The sequence below is a fragment of the Nelumbo lutea genome, chromosome 5 (assembly GCF_056320005.1).
Source record: "Nelumbo lutea isolate HS-2025 chromosome 5, American lotus-T2T, whole genome shotgun sequence".
In the NCBI taxonomy this organism is placed as follows: domain Eukaryota; kingdom Viridiplantae; phylum Streptophyta; class Magnoliopsida; order Proteales; family Nelumbonaceae; genus Nelumbo; species Nelumbo lutea.
The window spans coordinates 72684947-72704632 of NC_142688.1; the positions used below are offsets into that span (position 1 = coordinate 72684947).

The following is a 19686-nucleotide window of genomic DNA, read 5'->3' on the forward strand; positions in this document are numbered from 1 at the left end:
CGCAGTTATGGAAGGTGTCCAGAAAGCTAGGGAGATGAATATCAGAAAACTTATAATTGAAGGAAACTCAGAGGTGGTGGTTGGGTGGCTGAACAAAGAAGAGAGTGGTTTATGGAGTAATAGTAACTTGAAGAGGAAATTCAGATGGCTGGTTCGAGAAATGGAAGTTAAAATCAGTTGGGTAAAAAGATCAGCTAATTCTTTTGCTGATAGGTTAGCTAAACAAGGGGTGGACAGGGATGTCATGTTTTGGGCACAGGTGTAATTTAATTTTTCTCTTCATATGTTCTCTCTTTCTCTCTTGTTTCTTCTCTTGGGTTTCATAATGTAGTTGGAAAATAAGAAAGTTTGTCTTCCTCCTCTTTGTAATTATTGTATAATTAATGAATTGTGTTATTGATAAAAAAAATGAAAAGCAAATGTAGGTAATGTTTTCTTATCAATTTAAACCATAATTGGAGGCTATTTGGATATGATTTATGCTTGATCATATCTGCACCAATAATTCATAGCATAATGAGTCGAGACAATATTATTAACATGTTGAGTACTAGTTTTATGCCATCCTAAATGGACTGTAGTAGTAGTTAGTGGTGGAGAAGATGCAAGAATTTTATTTTGCTAGAATCATAGGGTGCATCTTTTTGATTTCTTATTGTCCTTTTTGGAGATGTGAATTTTTTGATAGATATGTTGATCCTAAACACTAAATATTCTTCTTTAAATATTTTCTGGAATTTCATTAAAAAAAATTGAACATTCAATCATTATTTTGAATGTTCCCAAGTTTTATAATATTGTTAGCAGTGATGGGTGATATATCCACAAAATATCTCCATTTCCCTTGAGTGATATTCTTAGTGATATAAAACATTTTCAAACTGTTTTTTTAGAACCAGTAAGGTCCTGGTTTATTTTCATTCATAATAATATGTTTGTGTTTCTTATTTCCCTTCATTTATTTGGTGGCTCTTAGTTAATTACTTTTGACAAATATGGAGTTTCGGGTCATAGGAATCACCGTGATGTGCATCATGGTGTATGGTAAGTTGATATTTTTTCTACCTTCTTTGACTTTATGAACTCATTTCTTGCTTTATGCTATAAGATGTCACTTTTTATTCCTCTTTTCTGGAAGCGCTCTTTATTTTGTTATTGTTTACACTTTTTTTCCTCAGTATGTTCTAGGTGGGGTGGGAGCAAAGTTAAGATTAAAATTTGTTTGAATTTTTTCATTTATAGGGAACATGGATTTGTTTTTTTTCAAGGTTTGTCTTGGAATCTCAGTAGGCTTCTAATAGTTATGTTTAAAATTCTAGAGTGATAAGCTGAGTAGTTAGTAAATGAATTTAGTAGGAGCATGGATGACCCTAGAGTCTATATATATTTTGAGTAAAAAATTAGGCAATTGATTTGTTCAGTGAAATTTTGCTTATTCCTGCTATGATGAATGATTCCCATAAACCCTAGAATGATTCTGAGCCCCTCTCAAGTAATTCCAGGATCATCTCTCTCTTTATTTCATGCTTTTTTATCCCTGTTTTTGATTCCAGTTGTTCAGCTGTTGAAGTAGCTCTAAATTCGTTATTTCCATTAATCCTTCAAATTTTCATCCCAAAGCTCTACCTAGAACTCCAGTTTCCCGAAGTTTTCATGTTTGAACATGTAGTTGTTTTTTCATCCCTTGTGTGAAATGATCTCTGAACCTTGCCAAATTTAGCTTCTCCCTGCATATCATCACCTTTTCTGGTAAGCAACTTTAAGCTGAGACTCTATTAATAAGAAAAACTATTGCTGTTATTTTAGAGTCAGCTGGAAGACACGGGAATTGGTACTGCTGAACTGAACCATACCTACTTTCATTTATATTTGGATTTGAATTAGATGTCATCCATCAAATTTGAATGTGAATTTAGGTTACAATTGAATATTGAATAGTATAAATAAATTAAACTAAAAATGATCAATATTATATTATTAACCAAATGAACTAAAAATGGCTTTGGTATTGTATTTAATGAACAAAATGTATTGAAAATTACTTGTATGAAACTTAAATCTATGACAATTTATTAAAAACACAACATTTAAACCTACTCTTCTAATAGATACAATATAAATTTTAAACACAACATAAAATCACCCTTAATGGGATTGAATTTGAATTTGAATTCAGACAATCAGATACTGTTTGCAGCCCTAAACCACAGATCTTGCAGGCAAGTATGCCAAACAATTTGCAGCTCTGGAAGTTCACCTGAATGAGCAATTCTTGAAAGAAGTCAACCTTGTAATTTCTAATTACTCCATTCCCTAGCATCATCTAATTTATAATATATTTATGCTCTAATATAATTAACCATATCAAGAGGTCCTAAAAAGCCGGGAAGAATGTTTTCCAGCATTTTTTTTTGGTAATAATTTTCAACATTCCTGATCACTTTCAATTCTAGAAACTCCTTGATTACCTAAACAGAAGTGGCTAAAATTTAATTTTCTTTTCCCAAGGTCTGTTGCTAACCATTCAGCACCCTTTCCCAGTTTTCTAACAGAAAATCCCATGACAATCTCCCACCTCCTCAAATAAGTCAAGGGGTGCAACTCAGGTTGGCCCGAGTTAGCATTTTGTAGTGCTTCGGGCTTGGGCCTTCAAGCCAGGTCCATTCAAATTTTGACAAAAGCCCAACCCGAGCACACCCAAGTTGCACCCCTAAATAAGTCATCCATGTTGATTTAGGAACCAAATTCTTGTATCCTCCTTAGTTGGACTAAATAAAACTGCCTTTATTTCTTCCAAAAAGTTTGTTACTCTTCAGTTTCAGAATCTCTTAGGGATCTTCTAAAACCAAGTCCTATGAAAGGTCCATGTTTGCAGAAGAAACCAATTCTAATATGTATTTTCTTTTACTGTTAGACAATGCAAAATTCTAGGAAAGAGAGATGTCCATGGTCAATCAATACTTGCACAAATTCTAGGAAAGAGAGATGACCATAAAATCTACAGTTATGTAAATATTCATACAAAACCACCCTGAATACATAAACATGAGACTATTAACAAAGTTGAGGGCTTGTGTTGGGTTTTAGATTGAAGCATTTGTGTTGATGAGCAATACGGAAAATTTACCAAAAAGATAATTTGATCAATATCAGTAAAAAAAACCTAACTTATAAACCAAGAATGAGAAAGTTGAAGACAGTGATGATTTAGAAATAAAGATCATGGAAGGTGATATGCCAAGCTTGGGCAATGTGGAATAATCCATCTGACTTGAAGATAAGATCAAGCTCAATTACTTTCCGGATATTCCTTACTTTAAAGATCTTTTCTGGGTCATATATGACAGACTTGCACTTTAGTCTATGTATGTTGAAACAGATTTAGGAGTTCTTTTTTTTTTTTTTTTTATCAACAATTTTTAGATGTTTTCTGTGAGATTCTGCTATGAATTTGATTAGTCCATTCATGGTATGTTTAAAATTTCTAGTTGTACAATGACTAGTTGGTAATTTATAATGTTCTGATGGTATTCTTTGATATTTATGTTATTCTGGAAAATTTGATGAACAGTAGGGCCTTATATGAAAGACCGCATAGAGACATTGAAGCTTGGGAACTTGTATGTTTTCTTTTACTTTCTTCTATCAGTTGAGTTTTTCATTTCTCTTTTTCCTTGGTATTCTAATGAATGCGTTTTTGTATCCAAGTAAAAAATCTTATTCATTTTTTTTTTCATCTGAGATTTATTTTGTTTCTCTAAGACTAGAGAGAATGTTATGAATGGTGGCACCCAGTCTCTTATTTATAGTAAATTAATAATGTAAATCTCAGCAAAAGGACAAGAATGTCCCTGCTGCTAGTGCATTAAGTATTACAACACTCCCCTTAAAGTGGATATATATATATATCATACATACCCAACTTTACTACACAGATCATGTCATCAGCTATTTACAATCTTTAGTGAATATTTCAGTCAACTGCTTTTGTGCTGAATGGAGTTACAGGCAACGCTAGTAGTTTTCCTATTGTCATAGTAACATGGTGCTAGAAATTGGAAAAGCCAACTCTTCTAACAGGTTTGTCAACCACCAAACTACAAGAATACCATGAAACATTACTCTATATTCCATCTTTAAATTTGACCTTGCCATAATAGTTTGTATTTTAATTCTCCATGTGCAATGTAGGTTGCCTATCAATCATTAAACTTGTCTAATCAGCACCTGCATATACTTTCACTTTGAAATGCCCATGTTTGGAGAACAAAATCCTTTTGTCCAAGATATTTTTTAAAGCATCTAAGTATGGTGGTAAGGCAAGAGTGATTGGTCTGCTTGAAAGACAGAGGATGACTAGGAACATGTGGGGAAAAGAAAAGGTCTCGGTGAGAGGGATATAAGGATGTTAGCAAGGGAAGTAGGAAGGTAATGATTTTCTCAATGCTCTCGAGACAATCTCGTGTGGAGGTTTTTGGGGCTCTCCTGTTTATAGATGAGTGGGTGAGGCTATAAAGGGAGACAAGAAAATGACGAGAGGGAACTTTCTTGTCTTAGAAAGTCGGTTCTAATTCACCACATTCATAACGGGCAAGCTCCTCTAGGGTTTTTCCACATGTATAATGAGAATCTCTTGGGATCAGGATTTTCTTGCTTCCTAAGACTCTCATGTGGGCACCCTTATAGCTATAGTGTTAGGACTCATTCAGACCACGACTACAACCACTGGTTACTCACCTATCACATGCGACTTACCCACCATTAAACAGGTCTATAGTCGTAGAGCACATGCAACACCTTCCCTGGAATGATTCCAAGCGCAAGATAATCCCATGTAACAACTGGAGTAGAGCACCTGTAGTAAATTGAGCCATATATATGAACTCTATTGATCATATAATAAAGGCATCAAAAAAACCCTTTCAATTTTCTGTCTTCTTCTTTAGAGGTCGGTTCCCCTCGAAGGAACTCTATGATAGGCAGTAACCTATCATCAAGTATTAGAGCCAGGTTTCATGGCTAACTCCCGAGCCTCAACGATGGAGACGAAGGTAAATCAAGTGGAAGATGACCTTAAAAAGGTGAACACTAACCTAAAGGACATCAAAGAAGCCTTGTCGGCGGTGCTATCTAAGGTGGATCAAATGTTTCGGGGCAGAAACAGGGAAAGTGAGCGAGAAGGGTCGAGTGCAAATGGTGACCATTAATCGAGAGCGATGATTGGTAAGCGGTGATGATCCAGTCCCCTGGATTTTTCGAGCTGAGCGATATTTTGATTACAATGAAGTACGTGGGCTGGATAGGGTGCCCTTGGCTTGACTTGACTGATCCAGTCACAACTCGATTTGGGCATCAAGGTTCATGGACTATGATGAGACATTGTCAAAACTCAGGCAATTTGGATTGGTGAGGGAGTATTAGATGGAGTTTGAACGCTTAACTACCCGCATTCAGGGTGGTCAGAGAAGGCCTTAGTTAGCTGTTTTGTTAGGGGGTTGAAGGAAGAGATTAGGTTGGAAGTGAAGGCCATGCAACCGGGTACGGTGATGGCTGCAGTCGGGTTAGCCTAGCTATAGGATGAGAAGTTGAACCGTGTAAGGAGGCTGGACCAGTTGGGTGTATCGGTTAATAGAGACCCGGTCGGAGTTGTTTAATAGGATGGGCTTCTGGGGAAATCACAACGGCAATCAAGTTGGGCCTAATATTCCCTTTAAGAGGCTGACATGGGCCAAGATGCAAGCTAGAAGGGAGAAGGGGTTATGTTACAATTGTAAAGAGAAGTTTGGGCTTGGGCATCGTTGCAAGGCCCAACAAGCATTTTTGTTACCTCTCCCCTGACTGCAAGGTGCAATGTCACTCTCTACACAGATGGGTCCCAAGAATTAAATATATATTTTGCAAAACAAATCTCAAGCACGATTGAAATCCAATGCTGGTAGCTTAGGTTTCCATCAGAGAGAGTGTAGTCCCGATCATTCACTTTGTTCGACAAAGGGGCCGATCCTATCACTATGATCATACACTTAAGTGAATTCTCAGACTGCCCCAACATACCCAGGTTTTGACCCCCAAAGGATTTCATTGATTGGCATATCAAAGACAACCCAATCCAACACCCAGTGCAGTACCATAATCAAATCTAGGGGTTATGTGTAACTTTCTAGTTTTGCACATTAGTCTCCAAGGTCCAGGGTATAATTGGAAAATGGTTCGGGTTCGGTGTTTCAGTCAAACATTCACTACATGTGCTTTGGGTCCAACTTTGGCAGCTAAGACAAGCTGCCCCAACTTCTTTGGCAGCACATAAGTATCAGCCTTGGCAGGATACTCCCCAAGTCTATCCAACGGCTGAGAACATTCTAAACTAACACGAGTCTCTTAAGTGTCCAGTTTAAGGGGTAATTTCACAGAAACATACCAATGACAACATGAAACAATAATGTACTTTTATTCATTTACAATAAATGCATCTGTACATCAAACTGATTGGAGTTAAGGGCATACACTGTGTGACAGCTAAGCTTGTGGAGCTTAGCTAGGTAGTGTTTGCAGAATGGATGAAGATGTGTCCATTGTCCAGTTTAAGGGGTAATTTCACAGAAACATACCAATGACAACATGAAACAATAATGTACTTTTATTCATTTACAATAAATGCATCTGTACATCAAACTGATTGGAGTTAAGGGCATACACTGTGTGACAGCTAAGCTTGTGGAGCTTAGCTAGGTAGTGTTTGCACAATGGATGAAGATGTGTGATGTCTACAAGATGATGGGCTTTAAGGTGTGGCTCATGCATCACAGGGTAGTGCAGTTAATGCACTTCTTTGGTTACCTCCTCGCCTATCAGTGTGGGAAGTGCTGTCGAGTTGGAGAAGCAGCTGCTGTTGGTAGAGGTGTCCATTGCTGCTGTAGGATATGCCTCGCTCATCAGTGCTAGGGACAAAACGTTTATGTGAAATTGCAGTTTTGTACTTATGGTCGTTACTTTATTTTGTAAAAAACTTTGTGGTTCCCAACTTGTAAAGACGTCATTATTAATCTCTTTCAATAATGGCAATGTGGTTTTTGTTCTTACTTAGAGATGTGTACAGAAGCTTATATTCCTTGTTCTGTTTATTACTTGTCATGGATGGGTTAAGCAATGCAATCTTATGCAAATTAACAGACGGTTGCGGCATGGGTACTTGGTGCGCTATGGACCATACTTGTCTTTGAGTGCTTCACGGGGATGTAGCGTGGCCTGGAGGACATCACACATTCATTTAATAAGGGGCGGATATATAGCTGCTCATTCATTTCATAAAGTATAAAAGAAGTGGGAGTTGTATTGAACCCCATAATCAGTTTTCTGTGAAAGCCCTAGAACTATTGCTTATCTCGGAATTGCATTTGAAGATCTAGGAATCACTCCTAGATGTAATTTCATCAAACAACTCGAGTAACCAGTGGTTTCAAAACTTCATTTATTCATTACAAACGTAAGAAAAGGAATAATATAGGTTAGGACGTTGTTCACGGAAGCCACTGCTTCATGTAATGGTAAAAGCTTGGCTGACGTAGACAAGCATGATACTGCAGGTTTGAGCTTGAGAATAACCACTTTGTGCCACCCCCACAAAAAAAGAAAAAGGAAAAAAAAAGAAAGAAAAAAGAGATTAGGTCTGTATCCAGTCCGCCCTTCTCAAGATCAAGTATACTGAAAATTTATTAGAAAAATGGAAAATTTTCAAAAAACCCTTGCACATTTAATTTTCTGTCTTCCAGTTATTGTACAAATCTTTTTATTCCTTCTACTAACAGCTTTTGCCCGGAGATATTTGATGGCTGGGTCAATATTTATTATGATGTTTAGTGTTTCTTTCTTCCAGCTTAGTACAAGCATAATTCGAAAGTACAGTGGACCAGTGGATTTGTGGTTGTCAGTCCTATATGCCCACTATTACCAAAGAGGACAAATGCATTGCTTGCTTAATGAGAACCCTTGTAAAAGCTTCCTTGTAATGTCACAGCATGAGAGTCAATGGATCTGGTATGCGTACCTTTCTTTCAACTTGTACTTTGTGAAAATGCCCTTGTCTGTTAAAGTTGGTAAAGAAATATTTCATTAGGCAAACATGAAAAAGCTAATGCAGGGGGCTAGCGAATGAACCATAGCTAAGGGTGCAACTTGGGATGGTTTGTTAGAATTTGAATGGGCCTGGACCTGTGTAAGTTCTTCAAATCAGTTACCCAACCTGCACTCCTAACCATATACATGGGTCAGCAAGTTGACATTCTGGATCATTCAGTTTCTGGGGCCTTTCCTTTGATAGGGCATAGCCCATATATCTTGTCAGAGTTGTTTCTTTGATCCTTTTAATATTCTCTTCTTTTGTGATTCTGTAGGTTTCGGAAACTGTTTGTCTCATTCTCCAGTTACACGTACGTGAATACCCTCAGAAAGATAATCATTTAACATTTTGAGGTAAGTAATACCCCCACCCCCAGCTGCACATTTGTTTATTACTGGAAAACCCAATTAATGCCTTACTGTTTGCTTTTCAGTTTATACACTTCTGTTTGTCGGAAGGCTGACAAATAGAGGTGAGGGAATTGTAAGAAGGATTGGCTTCAAAAAATCTGTAATAGTTAAGGCTAATGGTTTGAAAAGAGGTCAATGGATATAAGATTAGTGTTTTCGGTGATTGCCTTAGTGTCATCGATTACATGAAGTTTGATGATAAATTGTTTTCATGGCAAATTCAAGCAACTATTTTGGACGCAAGGGAAACTTCTTTGAATCATTCCTTTGGTGTCTTTTTCAACATGTTCGTCGTTGCAATAACACTACTGCTTATTCTCTTTGTACTTTTTTTTCGGTAAAATTCTCTTTGTACTATATATTTTAATTGTTTGTTAAATTCAATATTTTAATTGACATTTTCTCTTCTTAGTTCATGCCTATTAACAAATTTAATAATTGATTTATATATTGAATTAATTATGTTGATTTTCTGAATTAAGATATATAAGTATATCTTAGTGGTGTTTGCCAAGTCTTTCTAAAGATTTTTCAAAAGCTCAATTGATCAAAAGTCCTACTGAGCTTTTGGGGGCTGATCTTTGAAGACAAAGACCATTTGTTAACATGCGCTTCTAAGCAATGTTCAAAATATTGGTTTTGCACAATGTTGAATCGTGATGATGTGGCATATACGTATATATGTTACAAGTCACAGATACTAAATATATTACCAATGTTTAAGTTTCTTAATTTACATTTTCTTAATAAAATAACATATACAATAGTCATTAATTGACACAAATAAAGAGATGGACCAGTGGTAATTAAGTAATACTTGAAAGCAAGAACTCATGGCTTCAAATACTATTGTACACGTTTCAAATTTCAATTACTTAATAACCTGAAATGTTTCATGAAATTGGGATCGGCTCATCTGATTTTTGGTTAAACTAGTAGGTCAGTTGGTTTTCACTGGATCTAGTTATTTCAATGGTTTAATCGATTCGACTGGCTGGTTTGGTCAAATTTTCTACATACATGTATTGCATATCATATTGTAAGCTTGTTGGGCTCGATAGCGTGAGATTGTCACTCTTGTGGGGGCATCAAGGTGATTTGAACATGGGCATAGTCTTTAGGGTGCTGATGGTTCAGTTAACCGAATTATGGGCCTCTTTCTAAACCGAACCGATGGTACCATTTTTTGGAAAATTGGTGACTGAAATTGAATAAAAGCCGATCAGTTAACTGGTTAATTGGTTTGGTAAATAGTTGATTTGGTTCATCGGTATTTTGGTTTTTTATTTGTATAATATATATTAAAATAAAGATATAAATATATAATAAAGAAATTAGAATTTTAGAAATACATATAAAATTTTATATTATAAATAATATATTACATATTATATATTAAAGATATATGTGAAAATATATATAGTATATATAAACATATGTTGGTTTTATATTGGTTAACCAAAAGTGAACTGATGTCTTCAATTTTTCAAAAATATCGAACTAATTAGTTCGGTTAACTTGAATTTTCAATTCAGTCTTGTTAGTTCGGTTTGGCTTTTCAGTTTTTCTGTTTTTAATGATCAACTGTAGCAGCCTTGATAGGTAGGATCTGGTTATAGCTATTTGCTGGCTTGACCATTCCAGGTGGGGAGCTAAGGCAAGGGGCTTAAGTATGTAAGCTTGGGCTTCGTGGTTCAAAAAATAATATTGCAAGATTGGACATGGATGTGCATCACTACATGCTTTGGATATACATTGATATAATGGAAAGATATAGATACACTTGGATGCATTGGGGAAATTATTACAAATCCCACAAATACATCAATAATACTAAGTTTAAATACTGTAGAAATGCACACTTCAATAGTTTACATGAAATGATGCATTACAATCAAATCAACAATATAGATATAGGATAGTTTCATTGATAATATGCCAAACAATGTGTGATCTTCCAACCTACAAAAAATTTAGTACAAGATACATTAAATTGTTGTTAGATCTTTGAGTTTGAAAGATAATTGATGGATTCATCTTATAGTTGTTACTTGCCATTAAAATCATTTAGAATATACAAAATTAGTTGTTTTATTAATTTTGGGATTTTTCCTAAAAAATTAAGAAAAAAATCATTTCGCATAAAGTATTGTTAGATCAATGAGTTTGATTGATCATTGATATATCCATCTTATAGTTCTTTTATGCAATGAAAATCATTTAAAACATATAAAAACTACTTTTTATAATTATTAGATTTTTTTCCAGTATTGGGGGTAAAATTCATATATCTAACAAGTTTTGACTATTGGTAAAATTGGATATGTTGATAGTCCAAAATGTTAATAAACAACTTCAAAAAAGTTAGGACAAATATTCAATAGCAATTAATTGACCTATGTAATGAAGTTTAAGAAAGAGAGTAGGAGAGAGAGCGTGTGAGTCCAATGTCATGACTCACAAGAATTAATTGTATTAAATAAAAGAGAGGGATGGCTGTCCTTGATACAATAAGAAGCACAATTCAATGTCTATTAGAACTACAATTACAATAGAAAGAAGTAACGGGAAAGAAATTAAGTTTCCCAATAGGAAACTCTATTGTTGCATCTTCCATCAAGGCCTCAAGAATATTGAGCTTATTGCCCTTGATCTCTTACAATCCCCCGTAAACTCCATTGTTGCCTCTTCTATCAAACCCCATTATTGGTGCTTGAACTTCTAGCTTGAACAAATTGTTGAAGAATGTCTTGGGCTTAAAAGGGTTTGGTGAAGATATTTGCAAATTGTGAGCTAGATGGGACGTATCTTGTAATTCTTTGTTTTTTTTGAGCCCCAAAATTTACTCCCGGTGGAGGGGTGCCCACCGAAATTTTATTAATATGTAGAAAACTGTGGAGGGGGGACGTGAAACCTTACCCCTCGCTCTATATAAAAGGGAGACTAGCTCATATAAACATTAAGCATCCAGGCAACCTAAAATCAACGAATTCCCAAAAAAGGAAGACCTAAACCATCTGCTATAATCAAGTGTTGTACGTGTGAAGGAAGTGTATCTGTGCAATCATAAACAATTTTTTGAGACTCTAAGCAACCAAGTTTCGCAAGAGCATCCGCCGGTTGGTTACCCTCTCTATAAATATGGACACAAAGAAGTCTTATCTATTTCTAAGCTCCTGAACCTGAGACTGTTAGACAGTTTTGTATGCCCTTAGCTTCAATCAAAATGATGTACTTTATGAGTTTATTGTAAATGAATAAAAGTGCATATTTGATTCATGTTCCCTTGGTATGTTTCTGTGTAATACCCTTAAACTGGATACTTAATGAGACTCGTGTTAGTTTAGAATGTTCATAGCTAGTGGGTCGGTCTGGGGAGACATATCCTAACAAGGCTGACACTGTGGTGCCACCAAGTCGGTTGAGGTGGCTTGTCTCAACTACCGGGGTGAGACCCTAGGCACATATAGTGTGGGATTAATTGAATCTTTGAACTGGATCAGATTTTAAGTATTGCCCTGAACCTTGGAGATTGATGGGCAAAACTTGAAAGTTACACCCGACCCCTAGACTCGATTATGACATTGCACTAGGAGTCAGATTGGGCTATCTTTGATGTACCAATCAGTGAGATCCTTAGCGGGGGTCAAAACCTGGGTATGTTGGGACAGTCTGAGAATTCATCTGAGTTGGTGATCATAGTGACATGATCAGTCCATTTGTCGGACAAAGGTAATGATCGGGGATGCACTCTCACTGATGGAAACCAAGGTAATCATAGTGACATGATCAGTCCATCAGTCCATTCAATCGTTGAGATTTGTTCTGCAAAATATATTTTATATTAGATATAAAAGTATATAAATTATGGTTTCGAAATGATTTGTAAAAGGTTTTAATTCCCGGGATACATAGTTGAGAGAGTGTGACACTGTCCCTTGCAGCCGAGGGAGAGGTCCTCTCTTGTCGGGCAATGTATGATCATTATGGGCTGAGAGGTTAAGTGTAAGACCATTGAGAATAATACCTGATGGACTAATCTTGCATATGCCCACAGTCCCTGGGTGTTACAAGGTGGCTTGGTCCAGAGACCACTTAGGGTAAGTGTTGGGCCCATAGAGCCCATCTGATGGATTTCCGGGGGTGCATTGTCCATAACGGTGTATTCGGCCAGCCCTTGTAACAAAGGCTTGAAGGGTTGAGAGATCCATCACATGGACGCCCAAAGATTGCAGAATAAGGGGCGAATTTCAAAAATTTTTTTCTCCCTTCAACTGGGAATCACATTCCCTATTTAGAAAATCATATTTTCAAGGATAAATCTTGAACCTTAAACTGAACCAGATCTGAACCAAAAAGAATGGAAGAGAATGATACCTGATACGGAGAAGCAATATCTCCCAACGAAGGTGCTCACGCCCAAGGAAGGATCCAAAGACTACTCCCACTGAAAATGGCGCAGTGCAGGATGGAGTAGAATCAGCAGTGTTCTTCCCCAAGAACTCTGTCCTTCGCAAAAAACAGTAGGATGGAACGTGAGCACAACTCCCTTTTCAATCATTTCTCAAAGAATTGATGTCAAGATCCAATCTTGACTTCTCCCACAGCTGGAGATCGAACTGGCAAACAGGGCGGCAAGAGCAGGGAGGCGGCAAGAGAGTATTCGTAGGGTGCAGAATTCTCTCTTCTTAATTTCAGCACTAAAGAGGATCTGATGTGTTTCTTGGTCTCTCTCTCAAGGCTGCCGCCCCCTCCTTCTTTTTTTTTGTTAACTTGAAAAGATCAGCTCCTAATCCCATTAGGAGGTGCTTATCCAAATCATATTTGGATCAGCCTTCTCTTCTAGTGATAAGGATAAACCCTTATCTTATCTGCAGATTAGATTAGCTTTATCCTAATCTTATTAGGAGGTTTCTAGATCTGAATCACATTCAGATCTGGACTCTCTGAGTGGATAGGATTAAGACCCTATCCTAACTGCTAATCCATCTCAGAATTCGCCCCTTTAATTAACTAAATTAATAGCCCAGTTCGAAATGGGCTTTAGACCCATTAAGCTTATGTGCTCACTTAACCTTCCTAACTGCTGCCCAGTTGGGCTTCCTTGTATAGCGTGGGACCCAAGCATTGATCTACACATCAGCCACATGGGTTCGGCCCAGCCTTTGTTACAAAGCCTGGTCGAATACACTGTTAAAGACAGTGCACCCCCTGAAACCCATCAAATGGGCTCTATGGGCCCAACACTTACCCTAAGTGGTCCCTGGGCCAAGCCATCTTGTAACACCTAGGGACTGTGGGCAGATGCAAGATTAGCCCATCAGGTATTATCCTCAATGGTCTTACACTTAACCTCTCAGCCCATAATGAACATACACTGCCCGACAAGAGAGGACCTCTCCCTCGGCTGCAAGGAACAGTGTTGCACTCTCCACTTATATGGATCCCGGGAATTAAAACCCTTTTGCAAACATTTTAGAAACCATAATATATATACTTTTATATCTCATATAAAATATATTTTTCAAAACAAATTTCAACGGTTGAAATCGGCTGCCGGCAGTCTTGGTTTCCAACAGAGAGAGTGCATCCCCGATCATTACCTTTGTCCGACAAAGGGGCTTATCTTGTCACTATGATCACCCACTCAGATGAATTCTCGGATTGTCCCAACATACCCAGGTTTTGACCCCCGCTAAGGATCTCACTGATTGGTACATCAAAGACAGCCCGATCCGACACCTAGTGCAGTATCATAATCGAGTCTAGGGGTCGAGTGTAACTTTTCAGTTTTGCCCATCAATCTCCAAGGTCCAGGGCAATACTGGAAATCTGGTCTAGTTTAAAGATTTAGTTAATCCCACACTGTATGTTCCTAGGGTCTCACCTCGGTAGTTGAGGCAAGCCACCCCAACCGACTTGGTGGCACCACAGTGTCAGCCTTGTCAGGATAGGTCTCCCCAGATCGACCCACTTGCTGTGAACATTCAAAACTAACACGAGTCTCAATAAGTGTCCAGTTTAAGGGTAATACACAGAAACATACCAAGGGAACATGAATCAAATATGTACTTTTATTCATTTACAATAAACTCATAAAGTACATCAATTTTGATTGAAGCTAAGGGCATACAAAACTGTCTAACAGCTCCCACTTGCACTTAGGTCCAATCAGGTACTAGCCGGAGTCCCATGCTTTCCACGTGTTTCTCAAACACTTTCTGTGATAGTGGCTTTGTCAATGGGTCTGCTACATTATCCGATGACGCTACCTTCTGAATCAGGACGTCCCCTCTACCAACAATCTCCCGCAGTACGTGGTACTTCCTCTCGATGTGCTTCGACTTCGAGTGGGCTCGTGGCTCCTTAGCCTAAACAATGGCTCCATTGTTGTCACACAACAATGGGATGGGTGATGTGTTGGACGGAACTACTCCCAACTCATGAATGAACTTCTTCATCCATACGGCTTCTTTGGCAGCCTCACTTGCGGCAATGTACTCGGCCTCGGTCGTGGAGTCTGCAGTGGACCCCTGTTTGCTGCTTTTCCAGCAAACAGCACACGATCCTATCGTGAAAACATATCCAGATGTAGACTTTCTATCATTTGGGTCTGACTGGAAATCGACATCTATATACCCTTGGATCTGTAGTGAGCTACCGTCGAATACTAGACAAAACTCTTTTGTCCTTCAAAGGTACTTAAGTATGTTTTTCACAGCAGTCCAATGCTCCTGCCCTGGGTTGGCCTGAAATCTGCTTACTACACTCACTGCCTGAGCTATGTCAGGACGAGTGCACAGCATGGCATACATGATGCTCCCTACGGCAGAGGCATAGGGAACGTCTTTCATGCCATCAATCTCCTCAGAAGTCTTGGGAGACATCTTCTTGGAGAGAGTGACTCCGTGCCTGAAAGGAACATTTCCTTTCTTGGAGTTTTCCATGTTGTATCTTTTGACTATTTTGTCAATGTAGGCAGATTGGGATAATCCTATTATCCGCTTCGATCTATCTCTATAGAGTCGAAGACCCAGTATATAGGAGGCTTCTCCAAGATCTTTCATGGAGAATTGCTGTGATAACCATACTTTCACCGTAGTTAACATACCTACATCATTCCCAATGAGTAGAATGTCATCTACATACAGAACCAAGAAGGTAACCTTATCTCCACCGTACTTCCTGTAAAACACAGGGTTCATCCGGATTCTGCTCGAAGTCAAACGATTTGACGGCAGAGTCAAAACGGATGTTCCAACTTCTAGAAGCTTCCTTAAGTCCATAAATGGATCTATTAAGTTTACATACCATGTTTTCCTGACCTGCAGCAATGAAGCCTTGCGGCTGCTGCATATAGATATCTTCAGTAAGATCTCCATTCAGGAATGCAGTTTTGACATCCATTTGCCAAATCTCATAATCATGGTATGCTGCTACAGCTAGAATGATCCTAATGGATTTAAGCATGGCCACAGGCGAAAAGGTTTCCTCATAATCGATGCCCTCTTTCTGAGTGTACCCATTCTCCACCAGACGAGCCTTGAAGGTCTCAACTTTACCATCGGGGCCCTTCTTCCTCTTGTAAATCCATTTGCAACCGATTGCTTTTACCCCGGAGGACGGATCTACTAGAGTCCAGACTCCATTGGTCTCCATTGAGTCCATCTCTGCTCTCATGGCCTCCACCCACTTCTGAGAATCTATGTCCAACATAGCTTCCGTGTAAGTCACGGGATCCTCCTCACTAGTCAAGGTTTCCACCAGGTAAATATCCTGGTCATAACCATAACGGACTGGTGGCCTGGATACCCGAGTGGATCTTCTAGGTTGGTCACTACCTGGAACTTGTGGGACATCTCCCACTGCTCCTGAGCTCTCCTCATCAAGAACAACTTTCTGACGATGGGTGTCCAAGATATAGTCGGTTTCCAAGAATTGCGCATTACGACTGCAGAACACTTTCTGCTCACTTGGGTCATAGAATAGGTAACCTACAGAGCCTTTTGGGTAGCCTACAAATAGGCAACGACTGGTCTTGGATTCCAACTTGTCTACACTTGTTCTCTTAACGTGTGCTGGACAACCCCAAATCTTCAAGTGTCTGACACTTGGTTTCTTTCCAGTCCAAAGTTCATATGGAGTATTCGGAACCGATTTGGTTGGAACCCGATTCAGCACATAAATTGCAGTCTCTAATGCGTAACCCCAAAAGGATGTGGGTAACTCTGAGTGTATGAGAAGCGACCGGACCATATCCAATAAGGTCCTATTCCTCCTCTCCAAAACACCGTTAAGTTGTGGTGTAGCAAGAGGAGTTAATTGTGATACTATCCCATTGTCCTTTAAGTAGTCCCTGAATTCGTCAGAGAGATACTCGCCACCTCGATCTGATCGAAGTGCCTTAATTTCTCTCCCTAACTGTTTCTCGACCTCTTGTCTAAACTCTTTGAACTTTTCAAAGGATTCAGACTTGTGTCTCATTAGGTACACGTAACCGTATCGTGAAAAATCATCTGTGAAGGTGAAGAAATACACGTGTTGATTTCGTGTCCTAACACTCAGGGGACCACATACATCAGTATGTATTAGGTCAAGTGTGCCCGTAGATCTTTTAGGCTTACCGTTAAATGGCCGTTTCGTCATCTTGCCTTGTAGGCAAGGCTCACAAGTGGGAAGATCTACTACAGTTAGAAAATCCAAAGGAGCATCCTTTACCAACCTTATGATTCGGTCAACACCGATGTGGCCAAGTCGATAATGCCACAGACACGTGGGATTAACTGTATCACGAGCTCTCTTCTTAGGGATTTCAGCCGACGTTGTTTCGGTTATGTTAGTTTCTAGAGAAGGATGTAGAACATAGAGACCGTTCTCCAGTTCCCCGTATGCGATGAATCTGTTGTTTCTTTTAACAGTAATCGTATTACTAAAGAAGACAAAATAACCATCTGCACACAGTTTTGAGACAGAAATCAAATTTCTCCTTAAATTTTGTACATAAAGACAGTCTTTCAGTACAATTATTCCTTCTCCAAAAAATTAATTCCACAGTTCCTATGGCCGCGGCTGCAACAATTGCAGTAGTCCCTAAGAAGAGTGTGACTTCTCCTTCACTCAGCCTTCTGCTTACCTTGAACCCCTGCAGTGAGTTACAAGCATGAGTCGAAGCCCCGGAGTCAATACACCAGGAAGCAGAAGCTACCAACAAATTGGTTTCTATAACACAAGTTTCGAAATTACCTTTCTTGGATTCCAAGTAGGCAGGACAATTCTTTTTCCAGTGGTCGGTCTTCTTGCAGAAGTGACAGGCATCCGATGCTTTGTCTTTCTTCTGCTTCTTGCTCTTAGTGGCTTTCTTCTGAGGCTTCTTTGCCTTCCTCTTTCTCTTGCCTGTCTTGCCAGCTTCAACAAGCATGGCTACAGGCTCATCCTTTCTAATCAGTTTTTCAGCTCTTTGCAACATATTGCTGAGCTCTTGTAAGCTGACATTCAGCTTGTTCATGTTATAGTTCATGATGAACGGATTAAAGGAATGAGGCAAAGAGTTAAGGATAGCATCTATCTGGGTAGCAAGGTCCAGCCCGGATCCAAGAGCCTCCAGTTCGTTGATGTATCCCATCATCCGAAGACAATGGTCGTGAACTTTTTGACCCTTGGACATTTGTGCGGTCATGAATTGTTTCAAGACCTTTTGTCGAGTAGAACGATTATGCTCTTCATGCATTGTCCTGAGACTGTCCAATATGTCTTTGGCAAGTTCGATCTGATCGAACTGCCTCTGTATCGGGTTGTCTAAGGAGGCAATGATGTAACACCGGGCAAGGGAGTTTTTCTCCTCCCATTCTTGATAGTCTCTCCTTCGGGCCTCAGAAGCCCTATCACCCGGACGCTCCAGGGTAGGATTCTTTGCCACTTTGTCCAGCTTTTCAGAAGCTAGGACCAGCATAAGGTTCCTGTACCAATCAGCATAATTACCAATCAGCATAAGGTTCCATGGGTGAGATTTAGAGAAGAGGATACCTCATGAATCTATCGCATAATTACCCAAATCACCATATTAGAGCATTTGAATTTATTTTCCATTTTGTACCTGTTTCTTTCCTTCCAGATTTCCTAGACCGCAAAACAAGCAATCAGCCCTATTATAACATCCCATTAGTATTTTTCTAAGGCTGCTGAAAACCAAACAGAGAGGAGCTCCTTAATACTCTCGTTACCCCTGAAGGTAAGCCCAAACAATATGCTAAAGAAAAGCCAAACTTTTCTACCTAGATAGCCATGCACCAGCAAATGATTAACATTCTCCTCTAAGTGGTCACGACAACAGACACATCTGGATACAAAAGGGATCCCCAACTCCTTTATATCAGAGTCCACCCCTACCTTCCCCACCATAAGTTTCCAAACAAAGAAGCTTATCTTGGTGGGCACTAGAGCATTCCAAACTACCTTGTACCATTCCATCGTAGGATGAGCATCCCTGTAGAAGGACCAAGCTATTTTAATAGAGAACTCCCCTTTCGTTTCAAGAAGCCAAATTATCTTGTCTTGGCTGTTAGAGAGCTTCACACCTGACCTCTAAACATGTCCACCCTCAAGAAACCCCCTAACATGATCTAGACTCCAAACTCTTGCCTCATCAACAACATCACAAACTTTCAACTGCAAATTAAGACCATCTAGCTGAATGGCTTTCTCAATTAAAGGACCATCCATGGTCCAACTATCCAGCCAGAAGTTGATTTCTCCCCTTCCCACTAACCACCTCGAGAGGACTAAGTCACCTCTTAGTTCTATGTTCACCTTCTAGGTATGAGAAGTATAGCACGGAGGGATGGCTGTATAGAAATGATCACCCTTCAGCACCTTGGCTCTAAAACTTCAGCCCACAAAGAATTTTGAAACAGCACTCGCCACAAAGCTATCAACCTGAGTGCTTTTTGGACATCAAATAAGATTTTAATGTGCAGCCCACCTTCAGAAAAAGGTCTCACAAATTTCCTCCAAGCTATCCAATGGTGATGACTACTGTCTCCGAATTAGACCAAATGAATCATTTCGTCAACTGATCCAAGCATTTGATAATCTTCTTGGGAGTTGCAACTGGTGACATCAAGTATATCGGAATACTACTCAACACATGTCTAATTAGGACCA

At 38.9% G+C, this 19686-nt stretch overlaps 1 protein-coding gene across 11 annotated transcripts in view; it reads left to right on the forward strand.

The window, feature by feature from the left end:
• LOC148852885 (uncharacterized) overlaps nucleotides 1-8937 on the forward strand; it is a 51656-nt gene extending 42719 nt beyond the window's left edge. For 8 of the 11 annotated variants that reach the window (XM_088946680.1, XM_088946676.1, XM_088946678.1 and 5 more), the window contains exons 8-12: nucleotides 977-1044; nucleotides 3572-3620; nucleotides 7874-8034; nucleotides 8391-8469; nucleotides 8550-8937. In XM_088946680.1, coding sequence (XP_088802806.1) covers nucleotides 977-1044; nucleotides 3572-3620; nucleotides 7874-8034; nucleotides 8391-8460 — 348 coding nt within the window. In that variant the 3' untranslated portion in view covers nucleotides 8461-8469; nucleotides 8550-8937. The remainder of the gene's footprint in view (nucleotides 1-976; nucleotides 1045-3571; nucleotides 3621-7873; nucleotides 8035-8390; nucleotides 8470-8549) is intronic. The other 3 variants (XM_088946685.1, XM_088946684.1, XM_088946686.1) reach the window with 1 other exon arrangement.
• The last annotated feature ends 10749 nt before the right edge of the window (nucleotides 8938-19686 follow it).